This window comes from Aulostomus chinensis, chromosome 6 (assembly GCF_037954235.1).
Source record: "Aulostomus chinensis isolate RoL2024-O1b breed Wild chromosome 6, RoL_Achi_v1.0, whole genome shotgun sequence".
Lineage (NCBI taxonomy): Eukaryota > Metazoa > Chordata > Actinopteri > Syngnathiformes > Aulostomidae > Aulostomus > Aulostomus chinensis.
Window position 1 is genome coordinate 12595601 of NC_141325.1, and position 14733 is coordinate 12610333.

At 45.7% G+C, this 14733-nt stretch overlaps 3 protein-coding genes across 6 annotated transcripts in view; 2 read left to right on the forward strand and 1 right to left on the reverse strand.

Annotated features, from left to right (window-relative positions):
* fahd2a (fumarylacetoacetate hydrolase domain containing 2A) overlaps positions 1 to 2340 on the reverse strand; it is a 21796-nt gene extending 19456 nt beyond the window's left edge. Inside the window, exon 1 of one of the 4 annotated variants that reach the window (XM_086206547.1) lies at positions 2215 to 2340. The gene's annotated coding sequence lies outside the window, so the exon portion shown is untranslated. Of the gene's footprint in view, positions 1 to 1188; positions 1810 to 1831; positions 2112 to 2214 lie in introns of those variants that run through there. The other 3 variants (XM_086206544.1, XM_086206550.1, XM_086206548.1) reach the window with 3 other exon arrangements.
* On the forward strand, positions 2280 to 9038 carry LOC147260119 (putative aminopeptidase W07G4.4). The gene is made up of 16 exons (XM_086206540.1): positions 2280 to 2394; positions 3101 to 3142; positions 3236 to 3326; positions 3424 to 3572; positions 4680 to 4788; positions 5466 to 5593; positions 5679 to 5778; positions 5890 to 5965; positions 6099 to 6184; positions 6559 to 6663; positions 7228 to 7303; positions 7693 to 7811; positions 7895 to 7978; positions 8183 to 8240; positions 8339 to 8520; positions 8615 to 9038. Exons 1-16 carry the CDS (start codon positions 2384 to 2386, stop codon positions 8753 to 8755), a joined length of 1557 nt encoding a protein of 518 aa, XP_086062666.1. The 5' UTR covers positions 2280 to 2383; the 3' UTR covers positions 8756 to 9038.
* Positions 9039 to 10663: 1625 nt separating this feature from the next.
* On the forward strand, positions 10664 to 13864 carry pcna (proliferating cell nuclear antigen). The gene is made up of 6 exons (XM_086206552.1): positions 10664 to 11110; positions 12085 to 12182; positions 12262 to 12329; positions 12417 to 12611; positions 13222 to 13345; positions 13416 to 13864. Exons 1-6 carry the CDS (start codon positions 10890 to 10892, stop codon positions 13490 to 13492), a joined length of 783 nt encoding a protein of 260 aa, XP_086062678.1. The 5' UTR covers positions 10664 to 10889; the 3' UTR covers positions 13493 to 13864.
* Positions 13865 to 14733: the final 869 nt, after the last annotated feature.

Here is a 14733-nt window from a genome sequence, read left to right on the forward strand (position 1 = left end):
ATTATCAGGAAAAAGTCAGAGTGGCAATTCCAGTTAAAGATGAAGAATTAGACAGGTTACAAAACTATAGCTCCAAATGATCTGTACATCCGTCAGATTGAAGGAAGGGGCCACTAATAGCGCACCAAACCCATCCATTTTCTTCCACTTATTCCTATTAAGGGTTGCGGGGGGGGGGGGGGGGGGGGCTGGAGCCTATCCCAGCAGCCTTCAGGTGAGAGGCAGGGTTCACCCTGGACGGGTCACCAGTCCATCCCAGGACCAACACATAGAGACAGACAACCATTCACACTCACAGTCACACCTACGGTCAATTTAGAGTATCAATCAACCTCGTCCCCTCTTGATGTCTTTGGACTGTGGGAGGAAGCTGGAGTACCATTGAGAACCCACACAGGAACAGGGAGAACATGCAGACTCACAGACAGACCCCGTGCTGGAGCCGGGACCCAAACCCAGAACCTTCTTGCTGTGAGGCAACAGTGCTGACCACTGCACCACCGTGCTGCCACTGAAGATTACATTTTTCACTTAAAAAAAAAAAGCATCTCAAACAAATGACTAAAACTGAAAGAGTCCTGGAAGTGTGACAATTCATTAGTGGCAGAAAACTGTATAAAAACTTGCATAAACTGCTAAATACATTATCTCTTCCACTTATTACATTTTCATATTTTTATCCAGCGAACAATGTAATTACTTTTATTTTCAATTAAACAGAAAAGTTGTCCAACTTCATCGAGGATGAAGGGATAGTTTGAAAATTCTGCTACTTCCAAGGAAAACTGCTGCGCTGGCATGTTTGCTGCTGAGGCAGCAAGTTTGAAAAAATGTCGAAGCATGACCCTCGGGTGACACAGTAAATACAAATAAAGCAGACCTCCCAATTTCAGAACGTCTGATGAATTTCTCAGAAATTTTACGTCATATTTTATCTACAGCTCCCAGGTTGAAACTGTCGATGGCATTTCTCAACTCATCTTCCAACAGATCCTGCCTTTCATCAGAATTATCTGCAGGAACGTCATGGTGTGATCTGAGTTGGGTAATATCACAGCCTCGTCACGGGGCAAAAACGAGTGTGACGATCAAAGTAGTTACGGTCCCGTTTTAATTAATAGGGGGACAGAGATTGACGTGTGTCCGTTGCATTCGTTTCTCGTCATAAGTGGAACTCCTTTTACTCACGCTGAGACGCCCGGACGTGTTACCCTGAGAACCGGGCCTTCACGCTCAACCTTCCGTTCACTTCTTTCGCGTTAAAACTTTCTTCTACAGCGTGAATTCAAGCGTCGACAGAAGGCTGCAGGCGTTCCCGGTGTGAGCTGCCCACGCCGCTCAGAGTACCCGGGCTCCGCCAGTAACCTAACGTTCTAACATCTCCCTGTTGGAAAGTGGCCTTCACCTTATTAATGTGGACATTCTTTCAACCAAACTCCTAATAAAATTGCCTCAAATTCAAAAAAAGACATAACGTAAAGGACAGGCTATTTCTCAATTTCTCCTCCGCCTGTCTGATGAAACACTGGCAGCAGCCATAGATGCCAAAAGCCAAAGAAGCTGCTGTTGCATGCAAAGTGTCCAGCTGGCTCTTGTCTGGAGTGATGCTGTACTCCCGTCTGGCTCTGGGTGGTAGAACTGCAACTAACTGATAGGAGAGGCACGAACCTGCACCGACGTAGCTTCAGGAGCTAGCTCGAGCCTACCTGGTGCTCGATGTGCAGCTGCGGCTACGACTCTTATCTAAGATCATCCAAAGGAGGTCTGTGACCCGCGATGATGGCTCAGGCGCTTTTGCCTGAACTTTGCACCTGTTCCAGTTAACGCTCACCTTTGTGGGTCTGCACGAAAAGACGACTAAAGACTACTTCCTGTTTGCGTTTGCAGTCATTGAGGGCAACTCTATAGCGAGACTCATTCGCCAGTCAGTACCAAATATGACGATTTAACGATATTATCAATTAAAGTAATCAATACGACAATAAACCCGTGCGTCTCTTTACGGTGCTTCTCAGCCTTTTAAATCAGGTTTTAGAACTACAATTCCCAGCTGGAAGCTGCAGCACGACTTCTATTGCTGTGGGAGTTTAACAACTTAGGGGCATGAACAACGTGAAATATGAAATTTGCCAACGAAAACAAACATTAATGCTCAACACACATAAAGTCAAGGGAAGAAATTAGACACGAAACTTCATTAAAGCTCACCACAACCTCAAATCAGATGATCACAACGACGAGCCAATCGCTGCCCACAAAGGCGACACGTGTCCAAGTTAGGTCATGTGATCAGCCGGAGAAGGGACGGGGAAACGTATAAGAACAATCGTCGCCGTCTTGAACAGCGTCTTCTCCCAGCAGGTGTTGGAGGAAAAGCGACACGATGTGTTCCAGGTGAGATGAACTGTTCTATTTAATGTCACCCACCTTCTCTTTTGTTGTGGCTCTGACTCGTGCAGGAGGTTTTTGTTTGTCTAATTGTACACTGATATCTTCCCCCATAGCTGCACTTAAATTGTATTTATGAAGGGTGTATGGTGATCATTTACTCTGAGCAAAATCACCCAATTCTTGATTCATTTGTTTTTACTTCTGCAGCTTGAAAAGGAAATTTCTGGTCTCTTATTTCAATGACGATCTTCTGGCTTGTCAGTTTTGTAATTTTAAACTTTCACTTTGTCTTTGAGTTTGGATAAGAACGAAACGGATCTGTTACAAGAACATATTTGATGAATAACAAGAGCTGGTATTAGCCCCTGGGTGGGGTTCGAATCCTGGATCTGTGCATTGTCATTTAGAATGAACATAAACATGCACAGACACCCTGCAACAGTTTGATAACCTCCTGTGGAAACTCAGAAAAGTGCAATATCGTGTGTTTGACAGAGTCAAGAAAATAATCTGTCCAACTCTATCAAGTGACACCAACTTGAAAATCTCAAAGGTCTTCAGGTTTCCACACTTTGACCCACTCTCTTATCATCAGCCCGCATTATTGTCTGACACATTTGGTTGTCACACAATTGGGGATTTAACTTGTTAGAGAGGAAATAACAATTTTTTTCCCCTTTGTTCTGATTGTTTTTCCTTCTGTCTGCAGCGTCCAGCCCCTACAATGGACAACAGATGTCAAGAACCAGAAGTGCGTATCAGCAGAAATGCTGTCCTTCTTCCTCAGCTGCAGATGTGAGACAGTCTGATGATTTCCTCTCTCTCTCTCTCTCTCTCTTCATAGTTTTGATGGTGTTGTCTTGGTGGCTCAGAGCCATGAAGATTTACCCCCCGAGCTTGAGGTTCTGAAAGCTCCTCTGCAGGACTACGGCTCTGTAAGGCTGCACAATGATGGTTGTAGACAGTCTGAAGTAAAACCAAGCCTCTCTGGCTTTTTACAAGTCACTACAATTTATAATGCCGTACTTACAGGTGGACAGCGGCCTGGGGAAGGAGGTTGTGGTCCTGAAGGTCCCTGATCTCCCTGGTAACCGTCTGGTGTTTGCTTCCACCGGCCCAGTAAACCGTGACTATGATGATGCCAGGAACTTCAGTGATGCAGCCAACATCGGCATCAAACGGTCAGCCACCGGCACTCGACATAGTCCTGGCACACTCAACAGCTAGCACTGCACACCAATAACAAATAATGGGAGGGGAAAATTATGAAATGTTTAATAAAATGTAAGGAATTTTCCCCATCAAGGTTGACTGTAACCTACATTTAGTAACATTTGAACAAGCCCCTCAATTATATTACATATTACTGAGATGATGAAGATATTCGTAGCTGCATATTACAGTTCTATCAGACGGTCCAGATATAGTGATAATTTTCTATTATCGTCGATAATGGAATTTATTAATGCATAAACATCGTAAGAAATGCAACTTTTTTCACAGAGATGCAAGATCGGATGAGGAGTATCTGAATCGTGTGCGAATACTGACATTATTTGCAGATCAGAATGAGAGTTCAAGTCCGGGTTCTGGTCTTTAGCTTGCGCTGGACCATGAACCTGCTGTGACTTTACATGAGACGCGTCATGGCTCCATAGAGTTGGAATTAGTTGCTTGGGAACACAGTTACAGTTACAGCTGACGTGACCTGAAACAGAATGACAACATTACTACTTTTAATATGGTATTGATTGTGGATTTGAACTGAACAATATTAGGCCAGTAATGTAACTAAAATGGTGGCTTCTTATTCCATTATTAGCTGGTTAAAAACAATGAGGAATTTTCATAATCACGCAATTTAAGTTTTGAATAATGCCTGTTACCTGTCATTCTTCTTTAAGTCCCTCACTGTGTTGAGGTGGATGGAAAATTGATTTGGTTGCAGAATTTGAGAGCTAAAAATAAAATGTGATTTTAAAAATTTCTTTTGGCCATCATAAATGTGGTGATGAGGGCTTAAAAAAAATGCGTGAAAAGATTATGTGAATTTAAGATCATGGAATTTCAATCACCTTGTGTACTTAGAGGGCCTGTAACTTGAATGTTGCATTGCCACCTGAAAATATATCTGCTAATTCTGAGCGATGTGGAATCAGGTGATTTTACGTGGAATGGCCCATAAGTAGAACCTGTGTAGTGATCAGGGTGCCAGTTATTATGGAACAAGGGGGAGCCATGGCTCCCCTAGTTGTCCCCTCGTGTTGCTCACCCAAGTGTCCTTTCAGGGCCATGAAAACTGGTATGAAGAGCCCCCTCCTGGTCTGCCCTCCACACAAGGTCTACAGGCACAGCACCCTCTTGGCTACACTCGGGGCCCTGCATGGTCTCTACATGGTAAGAAACGGCCATTTTGAGGAGAAGCTGTTGGGTTTGGGCAGCTCTGTCTCTAGTAAAATCATTCCATTCTCCTAACAAGAGTCTTGCATTACAAACCAAGTTCAAAAGTCACCTTCCTCAGAGGGATCCTGGTGGTTTGCGTTGCAGGAGTTGTAGGCTGTTTGTTTACTTGTGAATACTAGAACTTTATAATTGGCTACTTCACCCAAAAAGTGTATTTTTTTGCATTTGAAAACTAACTTATAGTTGTCTTGAGCTCTCAGAGACATTTATTTCATTACTTATCCATGACCTCAGCGTGCAGAAAGAGCCAGTTATGTATATTTAGCTTGAAGCTAACAGCACCACATAGCCACCAATACTGCACAAGGATGCGTAGTAAACATCCCATTTAAAGCACCAGGTTTGAAGTAGACATTAACTGCATTTGCATCATTCTAAGAGTGCAAAGTTGGCACAAGTGCAGTTAATGTCTAACCCAAACCGGAAAAATCTCAACGACAGCAGACGTGGCTGCTAGCAGCTGAAGGGATTATTCAGTATTATTATTATTATTATTACAGGGAAGTGAGAACTGATCATAAATGGTCCCTCCATTTTGAAATTCATCAGTTTTAGCTCTTTATGTCTAGCAAAACTCTACAAATTTGTTTCTCCTCTTTTTCCCTCTAAAGCCCCTAGAAGTGAGGGAGGGGAAGGTAAAACCCTCCGACTTAAAGGCATGTGTTCTGGGTGTCTGGGTGGCCCAGGAGGACCAGGGACCAAGACTGGTGGAAGTGGCCGAAGCTCTGGAGAGTGGAAGGTGCATGAAAATGTTTTGCCTCTTTCCCGCTGAGATGTCTCGTGTTGTTCACTGACTCACCAGCAGTCCTCTCTGCCCCCCTCAGGGTGGCCTGCCGCGATATCGGCGGCTCTGATCCTGAGCGTATGGCTGCTCCTCGTGTGGCTGATTATGTTCTGGAGCTCTTCAAGGACAGCTGTGTGCAGGTAATACCAGCCAACCTCATTCTACGTCTTCATCACTCCAGTCTGGTTGTTTGGCTGTTTAATGGCAGCTAAATCTTCTTGTTGGGTTATTGAATGTCTGTCTGTCTCCAGGTAGAAGTGGTGAGCGACCTCAACAGTCTGGAGAAGGACTATCCCTGTTTGGCTGCAGTCAACCGCTGTGCCAGCAGTACGACACGATCTTGTTTTTGTTCTATTCAACAATTATTACAGTCCTGGAGATTCTTTTCTTTCTTTCTTTCTTTTTTTTTTTTTTTTTTTTTTTGAAAGGTGGCAGAGTTGATAGTTTTCTCTTGATGTAGGTGTGCCTCGCCACCAGGCCAGAGTCATCCATCTGCGGTACTGTGGAGAGGGACCCATCCAGAAGACCCTCATGCTGGTGGGCAAGGTTAGTGGGAACTTGGAGTCATTGCTAATCTCAGGTCGAAGGGTATCTATGTGCTTGTCTTGCATTAAAGCTGATGGACAGTAAGTGTGTTTTCCAAAACGTTACTGCACCTTAGTTGTATGCCTCTGCTTGTCACTCTGACCTTTTTGACTAGAAAACTTTTCAATTCATCCTTGAGTCTCAGTGGAGGTTTGTTCGGAATGGTAAGAGAACACCTTAAGACGTTCCTGAGATGGTGAGATGACTCGACTGGGGTGGACGTACAGAAGAGAAACCTGGAAACACCATTCCTCCGGCTCGCAGCCATCACCAGCACTGAGGCAGATACGTAAACATGTCATAAACTGAGTTCAATGACTTGCTGGTGTTTCCAGGGCATCACCTACGACACTGGTGGAGCTGACATCAAGGCTGGCGGTGTCATGGCTGGTATGCACAGAGACAAGTGTGGGGCCGCTGCCGTCGCTGGCTTCTTCCAGGTTAGTGAGCCCGTGCAACCCCGGTATTAAGATCCATCCAGAGATCCGATCACTGAAGTCGCATCCAGAGGTGGTCTGGAGCCAGATTCTGTCAGTAGTGTGTACACGTGGGACCTGGGCAACAATGAAGCACCGTCTCATCAGATGGTGTACTTGTTCTTAGAAGAAATAAAAATGAGAGTGAGTGACCACGTGAAAAGATCCCAGAGAGAAATCCTGATCAAGCCTTGTTTGTGTGGAACAAACGTGGTTGGGATTTCTGTCTGTTCTGCTTTTCATTTCCCGCTGATTTAAAAACAAGGAAAGTATCGCCGGCTGCACTGCTCACTCTCTTGAGAGTTTTGATCTCTCACCCATCGTCTGATCTCCGGTGCGTTAAGATCCAATCAGAGGAGAATCAGGTGGAGACCAAGTGTGAACACCCTAAGCAGACCTGACCACCTGTGATCGGATCACATCAGGATGTAGCTTAGTAGCAGGGCCAGTCACACACCCCTGACCTACACCTGAATGTCAGCTCACCTGGAATGTTCACTGGGACTTCATCTCCCTCCTGCTCTCTAGATCTTAGCCATGCTGAAGCCAAGCCATCTGAAGGTTATCGGCTCTATGGCCATGGTGAGGAACAGCGTGGGTTCAGGTTGGTGTCATTCACTTCGTCCTTTGTACACACACCAGCCTTATTTACATTTTCTTAAGACTGATTTTTTCTTTTCCTCTTCAATGGACCATTTAACAAGCACAACCCCACTCCAATCACCTCTCCCATGAAGCCATGAACTAAAAGAAGGTTTATAGATGAATTTGACAGTAAATGTTGGTGCTGGGTTGTAAGTTTCTGTAACTTGAGAGAAAACTTTGATTTAGACAAGATAAAACAAGACCGAATAATCCAATAAAAGCAAGTATCTGTTACATGGCCTACCAGCACACGGGCTGCTGCTTCAGGCCCCGTGTTTCCTCTGGCTTGGCCACAGTTGATTTGCCTTAAAGCTGGATTTTTGTGTGTGTGTGTTTGTGTTTGCTCAGACTGCTACGTGGCTGATGAACTGGTGGTGTCTCGTGCGGGTCGCAGAGTCAGAGTGGGAAACACTGATGCAGAGGGACGCATGGTGATGGTTGACCTGCTTTGCGAGATGAAGGAAAAGGTCTGACCATCTTGACTCAGTTGTGCATCTTCAAACCTCTTGGTATTTTCACGCTCTAGCGGTGATCTTCTCTGGCTCTGCAGGCTGTACGTGAGATTTCACCTCATCTGGTCACTATTGCGACTCTGACTGGCCACGCCATCAGAGCCATGGGACCCAACTACTCTGTGAGTACAACTTGAATGTTGAATGCAACTGTGATGACGCCAGTCACCACGGTTAAATATGCTCTCTGCTGCTATGCCAGCAAACCTGGCTCTTGGGCAAAATGGTCAGTCACCATGTTTAGTTTGGTTTGAGACAGAAACATCTACAAAAAGTGCAGGTGTTAAAGGTCCAAACAGTTTTTCAGCTTGAATGTCCTTCTGCAGATCATCATGGATAATGGTCCGGCCCATCACTCCAGGAACGCGTCTCAGTGGCAGACGGGTGAGTGATGTGGATCCATTTGAGGTTCGAGACCACCATCCTGTAGAATAAGTTTTAGGTGGGGTACTTAGTCTCGGCACTTCTCCGTTACATTACAGCTGGGGACATCCTGGGCGATGTGTTTGAGGTGTCCACCATCAGGAGAGAGGACTATGAGTTCCACAAGGGTAAATCCGAGTACGAGGAAATTCTCCAGTGCAACAACTTGCCTTCTTCATCTACTCCTAGAGGTCATCAGACCCCAGCAGCCTTCCTCATCATGGCGTCCGGGCTTGACAAGGTTGTCATTTGCTTCTCATTTGGGAAAACGACACATCGGAAGTTGTTCACTGATGAATCTCACCATTCATTTTCCTTCTGTATTTATGACACAGCACGGCATTGACTCTGACAAGCCTCTGCCGTATTCCCACATTGACATCGCTGGGTCCAGTGGTCCTTTCCCTGGTGTGCCAACAGGTGCCCCCATCATCGCCATGGCAACCAAATACATCCTGCCTGCAGAAATTGTTTAACTTCCTGGCATGAAGTTCTCACCACCACATGATGCAACGTGCAATTTCGTCCTGCCTGCCATCCTTTAACACCTGTAGAATGTTTCTGCTTTCCTCCTCACGTTCAACCAATCTCTTGTGAAGTGGCCTGACTCAGTACCTCTACTCAGGGTTAAAATGACACCATAAAGATTCCATCCATTTAATGCACCCGTGTCTGTGTGTGTATATGAGATAAACCAGAGACTTGGTTGTGTTGTTGATGATGCTGATGAACTTGTCTATCAATAAATATTCATCACTCCCTTGTTCCTCACTTATTATCTACTCAAGTCCAGCAGAGCATAGCTGGTTGGGTTCCGCAGGATAAGACAATCCTGGAAGACTGCAGGGTTGACAGAGTAATGGTGTCTCCACCACATTGAAGTACGCAATTACAACACATTTGACAAAGAGCCTGAAAGAACTGCTGTACGTGTCCTGTTCATAGTCATAATTTCAAATCAGTGTAGTTGATTTGATGCCAAATCCTTAACACTCGAGAGCAAAAACGTCATCAGATACAAAGTGAAGTTCGAAAATTGTGCAGTGCCAGTGTCATTTTTCATCCCCTGAGGCTTTGGTGCACCAGTACAGTCAAGAGGTTGTAGACAAATTTATATATATTTGCTTAAACTGTAGTTAAATTTATACAAACATTCACTTAAAACAGAGTGTAGGACACACAAGGCAGTTGTAATAAAGATGTTTCTGTGGCAGTTCCCAAAGAGGCAGGAAAGGTTCCAACACTGTATTTAGTTCATCAATGTACTTCTTTAGTGTTGGTAGCGGTACCGGGATCTCCTGCTCATGCATCCCAGGCAGAATCGATGACTTAGCTGCAAGTCACCTTATTTGACCTCTTGAACATCTGGAAGTAGTAAAAGGTGTTTTACAGAGGGGTCCCACAAATCTCCAAAGCACCAGGATTAGTTGGTGCCATTGCGACTCCAGGAAGGAACTTAGAAATACTGGAGACAACACAGATAGACATTCCAAGATATAAGACAACAGAAAAACACCTACTATCAGCAGTGAAGCACAGACCAGACTGTTTAGAGTGGACAGGTGAAAAGGTCACAACAGGGAATAGCGGGAGTGTAGCTCATGCTAGCATCACTCCCTCAAGCCAATTACGTCAGAACAGAGTCCACAAGAATTTCTATGGTGGGATGAGGCCGTGAAAGATAAGAGCATGGCCGTAAATCGGAAAGAGGTTTTAATCTTCACAGCTGCAACAACAAGGCCACGATGGACCAGAAGGGACTGGCATGGGGTCAGACAGAAGATCCTGCAACAGACATGAAGATCAAAAATACACACTTGCACGCAGAAGCGACCACGTAAGCACCTCCCCTGTAACACACAAAAACTGGAGAAGATAGTTAGATCGTTGGACTTCTTGCCCCAACGCCAGGGAGGACGCATCTGCGTATGCTGACTCCAGCATAGGGGAAGACGATCTCCAGAGCTCTGTATTCTTTCCTGTTAATCTGAATAAATTCTTTTGAACCAACTGGAAGGTGTCCTCTCCGGATTTGGAACAGCGCAATACATATACTCTGTGGGTCCTTCTGATTGATTAATGATGACTTGTTGAAAAATTCCTACAAGGTAGAGGGCAGTACAGTGCAGCGGTAGGTCCCACATGTTTGTATTTATTTTATTTACTCAGTATTTAATGTACTTATTGCCTTAAGTGTGATTATAGTGGGTTTAAAGAATTTGATTGCTTTAGCTAAATTTGCTAATCAGCTTATGGCTAGGTTGACCTCTCCAATATGGCCGACAGCTGCTTTCACTACTTTCGGTGGAGGTGGAGGTAGTGGAGGAGGATTTGGGGGGGGGGGGGGGGCTGAGGAGGAAGTGGAAATGACGCAAAGACACAGGCTCATTATAATCTGATGTTGGCGCGCTAACGTCTCAAACAGTTCTTCTATCCGGTGAAAGTGGAAGTCACGCTTCTACCGGCCAACGACACACTAAGGCTCCGGTTTTTAACGCTCGTCCCTCCTCTCGCTCGGTGGTGAGTCCGCGCTGCGTCCTCTACTTCGAGGAAGCTAACGAGAAAACAACAACTCTCCAATCTACGCAGACGTCAAAATCAACAGCAACCATGTTTGAGGCTCGCCTGGTGCAAGGATCCATCCTGAAGAAGGTGCTGGAAGCTCTGAAGGATCTGATCACGGAAGCCGCCTGGGACGTAAGCTCGTCGGGCATCTCGCTCCAGAGCATGGACTCGTCTCACGTCTCCCTGGTGCAGCTCACCCTCCGCAGCGACGGCTTCGACTCGTACCGCTGCGACAGGAACCTCGCCATGGGAGTTAACCTCGCCAGGTGCGGGAAACGATGCACACTTTTGTGGGGAAACCCCGCTTGTGTATGGGGAGAACGGTAGTAGGCTGAGAGGTGGAAGAACCGCGGCTAGTCTCCGCTAAAACTGTGTGGAAGTTCTGTATTTTTTTGGCGCAACCGAGTATGTAAGTTCAGGGCCAGACCAGAGGCGAATGACTCGATCGAGCCGGCGCTTTAATGCCTAAAATAACAGTCGTCTGTCACATTTGAGGCTAGTAAGAGGGTGGCCATCTTAGTGGAGTTGCCCGGGCATGTCCCTGCTGCGGACCGGGTGTATCCCGGTGCCGTTAACCCTTGACTTCCAACACTTAGACGTGAATTGTGGGCTAAGATCTTTGCACGAAACCTCGCACGGAGAGAAAATGACATTTGGCGCTGTTTTTTGAGGGACGTCCACTATCTACGTCACTTGAGCGCCAAACTCTCGGCAGGCGGGAATTGTTGTTAAACCCGGGAACTTCCACTTCCGGCTATGAGTCACGTCGCTGGCTTTGTAACGTTACACCGGTTTTGATTTGATCAGTCATAGAATTATTGAAAAAATACTTTTTAAGGAGTCGATGTAGAATAAAGTTGCAACTGTATTTAATAGTTTTTTAGTAAAGTCAATTTTCCCACCATTTTAATATCAGTTTTATTACTGTCTTTTAAAAACATTGTCTATTATCGAAATTTATTTTCAGCCTTAATTGCAGGATTTTATTTTGCAAAAGACGTAACGTTTCTGTTGTCCTTTGGGTTAAATTAGGGACCCCCCCCCTTTTTTTTTTAAAGGTCAATTATAATTTATGCAAAAGACGTTTTTTGACCCCTAACTTCCAAAAAGTTAGATGGAATTCGTGGTGATTGGTTCAAGCGTAGTCAAAGTTGCCATGGTTTTGCTTATTTGAAGTAGGTGTCAGTCAGCTGGCTCTGGTTGTTTCCAGCACTCTTTGACTCCCTTCTTTCTTCTTCAGTATGTCCAAAATCCTGAAGTGTGCAGGAAACGAAGACATCATCACCCTCAGAGCAGAAGACAACGCAGACACCCTCGCCCTGGTGTTCGAGACGCTCAGTGAGTTCGCAGTCAGCTGTAAGAGAACGTAGTCAGCAGTGATGCACGATCGCTCAACCGCTTCTTCTCTCTCCCTCAGACCAGGAGAAAGTCTCCGATTATGAGATGAAATTGATGGACCTGGATGTGGAGCAGCTCGGTATTCCAGTAAGTTCTTCACCTCTTCTACCTGCTGTCCAACGCATTCTGGACTCTGTTCCTGACTGTCCCTCCTCATCTGTGCCCCCCGCCCAGGAGCAGGAGTACAGCTGCGTGGTGAAGATGCCCTCCGGGGAGTTTGCCCGTATCTGCCGCGACCTTTCTCAGATTGGCGACGCTGTCATGATCTCCTGCGCCAAGGACGGAGTCAAGTTCTCCGCATCTGGAGAGCTGGGCACCGGCAACATCAAGCTGTCCCAGACCAGCAACGTAGACAAAGAGGACGAGGCGGTGAGTGAGCAAAGATGGCTCGCTGGGATGGCTGCTGTCTCGGGGGTCGTAATAAAACCAGCATTACGCCTGATTAACAATTAGCTTCGTGAACTGAGTCAGCACTTCCACAGACTTGCTACCATCCGTCTGATTCAGCCATTAAAACCACGTCGAGGTGATTTATGAATCCTCTTGATGGTTCTAGTCGAGTGTAAATGGTGCTGCAGGTCATCACCGGTTCCCTCCACTAAAAAGGGGATTGGATTTATTGCCAAAATATTCCCTGTGGCAGGCAGACGTTTAATACTTACATGTTTGATTCAGCAAGGGTTTTTTATTTTTATTTTTGAGGTATGAATGAAATCCCTGCAAATAAAACGCCCACGTTGGTTCATTTGTAAACCAGCGACGCCGTGGATGGAGGACTTCAACATCTCTGTAGTCTCCTGAATCATGCGAGCGCCTTTCAATCCAGAGACCAATGCAGCCGAGGGCCCCGGGGGTTCAGTAATCCTAATTCATCTCAGGGATTAGGACTCCTCCCGGCACCGCTCTTTGGCTGAAGTGACACTTCAGTTTTGCTCGTACTGCCGGACGCTTGAGTTGTGTGCGTGTGGCTTGTTTGCAGGTGACCATTGAGATGAACGAGCCGGTCCAGCTGATCTTCGCCCTCAACTACCTGAACTTCTTCACCAAGGCCACCCCGCTGTCAAAGACCGTCACCCTCAGCATGTCGGCTGACATCCCCCTCGGTAAGGGACTCCCCAGCAGCCCTGGTGATGGTGGTGGTGATGGTTTGTGACATTTTGTTTCTCTTCACAGTGGTGGAGTACAAGATCGCTGACATGGGTCACATCAAATACTATCTGGCACCCAAGATCGATGAGGAAGCTTCTTAGGTTGTTTCTTAGGTGCCTGGAGGGGCAACGGGGGGAGAGGGAGAGAAGGAGGCAGGTGACCGGGACTTGTGGTGAGCGAGCGAGGGAGGAGGTTGATCACGAGATAACTCATCAGATGGTTTCTGAGAGGTGGTCTGTGGTCCAGGAACCCCCCCACCAGTGGATTTGTTGGTTCCTCTTCCTGTTGAGTCCCGCTCTCTCTGCTCCCTCCTGTTTTAGGAAAGCAATTATCAATTATCCAATTTTTTTTTTGTAGATACATATTTGTAAATACTTTCTGTGGTTTTGCGCTGTTGGTCAACTCCATGTTTTGTTTTTTTTGTATTCATAAATTCAGTCCAAAATAAATAAATGATTCATCTTGTTTCCAAACGGACGAGTCCTAATATCTGTGGCTTTGGGGTTTCTCTCTGGTGTCTGGCCTCCTACAGGTCTTACAGAAAAAAGTCCATAGTTGATGAGAAGTTAGATCTTTTTCAAATATAGTTCAGTGTTGTTTATCATTTAGAAAGAAAAAAAAAACTTTTACGTCCTGAGACTTTTAATATGTCCTTGAAAAGTTTTATATACGATTAAAAACGGGAAATGTGGGAAACCAGACAATTCTGCATCAAGCAACTGAGTGTGAGCTTGAGTGACGCTCTTCATTATTTATTAAATCTAATCTGTGTTTATGTTGCAACAAACCATGTATTTTGTAAAAGAAACTACTTGAAAACATTGAATAGGTCCAGTTCGACAATTTAACTCAATTCTGGGATGAAACTAAATACTGAACTTTAATTGAATCTCTGTGACGTGGAGACTGTCACCTGAGCACAGGCCTAGATTTCTCCACTAACAATTTTGAACAAGCAGGCATGCATGTCCGATATAATCCAGGTTGGGATGAAGATGACTCGAGGCACAGCGGGTTCCCTCGGTTGCAGCGGCAGTAGTGAGGTGTGGCCACGAGATGGTGCTCTTCCGCTACTGTTACCGTGTCAGAGGTGGATCAGGACTTCCCTCCAGCATCATTGGTTCTGAAGTCGTGCCCTCTTAATTTCCCATTCACTTTTCCCAAATTGCTTTAACAAATGGAGACGGATGGGGGCTTGTTTGATCCTGCAGTTGTCAATTACCCAGCGTGGATGTGATAATCTCTTACCTACACGAGTGTCAGCCAGACTCAAGGGCATGACCCGCACTCTTGACTCCAGTCATTCGCCAACCTGCAGGGATTTTAGGCTCATAATTCCCCG

Bases quoted from the DNA above. Each gene is read 5' to 3' on its own strand.
- LOC147260119 (XM_086206540.1), top strand. The intron at 6,185-6,558 runs GTTAGTGGGAAC...TGGTGTTTCCAG, and splicing joins CCCTCATGCTGGTGGGCAAG to GGCATCACCTACGACACTGG. The intron at 8,521-8,614 runs GTTGTCATTTGC...TTTATGACACAG, and splicing joins TGGCGTCCGGGCTTGACAAG to CACGGCATTGACTCTGACAA.
- pcna (XM_086206552.1), top strand. From the start codon at position 10,890: ATGTTTGAGGCTCGCCTGGTGCAAGGATCCATCCTGAAGAAGGTGCTG. The intron at 11,111-12,084 runs GTGCGGGAAACG...TTTCTTCTTCAG, and splicing joins ATGGGAGTTAACCTCGCCAG to TATGTCCAAAATCCTGAAGT. The intron at 13,346-13,415 runs GTAAGGGACTCC...TTCTCTTCACAG, and splicing joins GTCGGCTGACATCCCCCTCG to TGGTGGAGTACAAGATCGCT.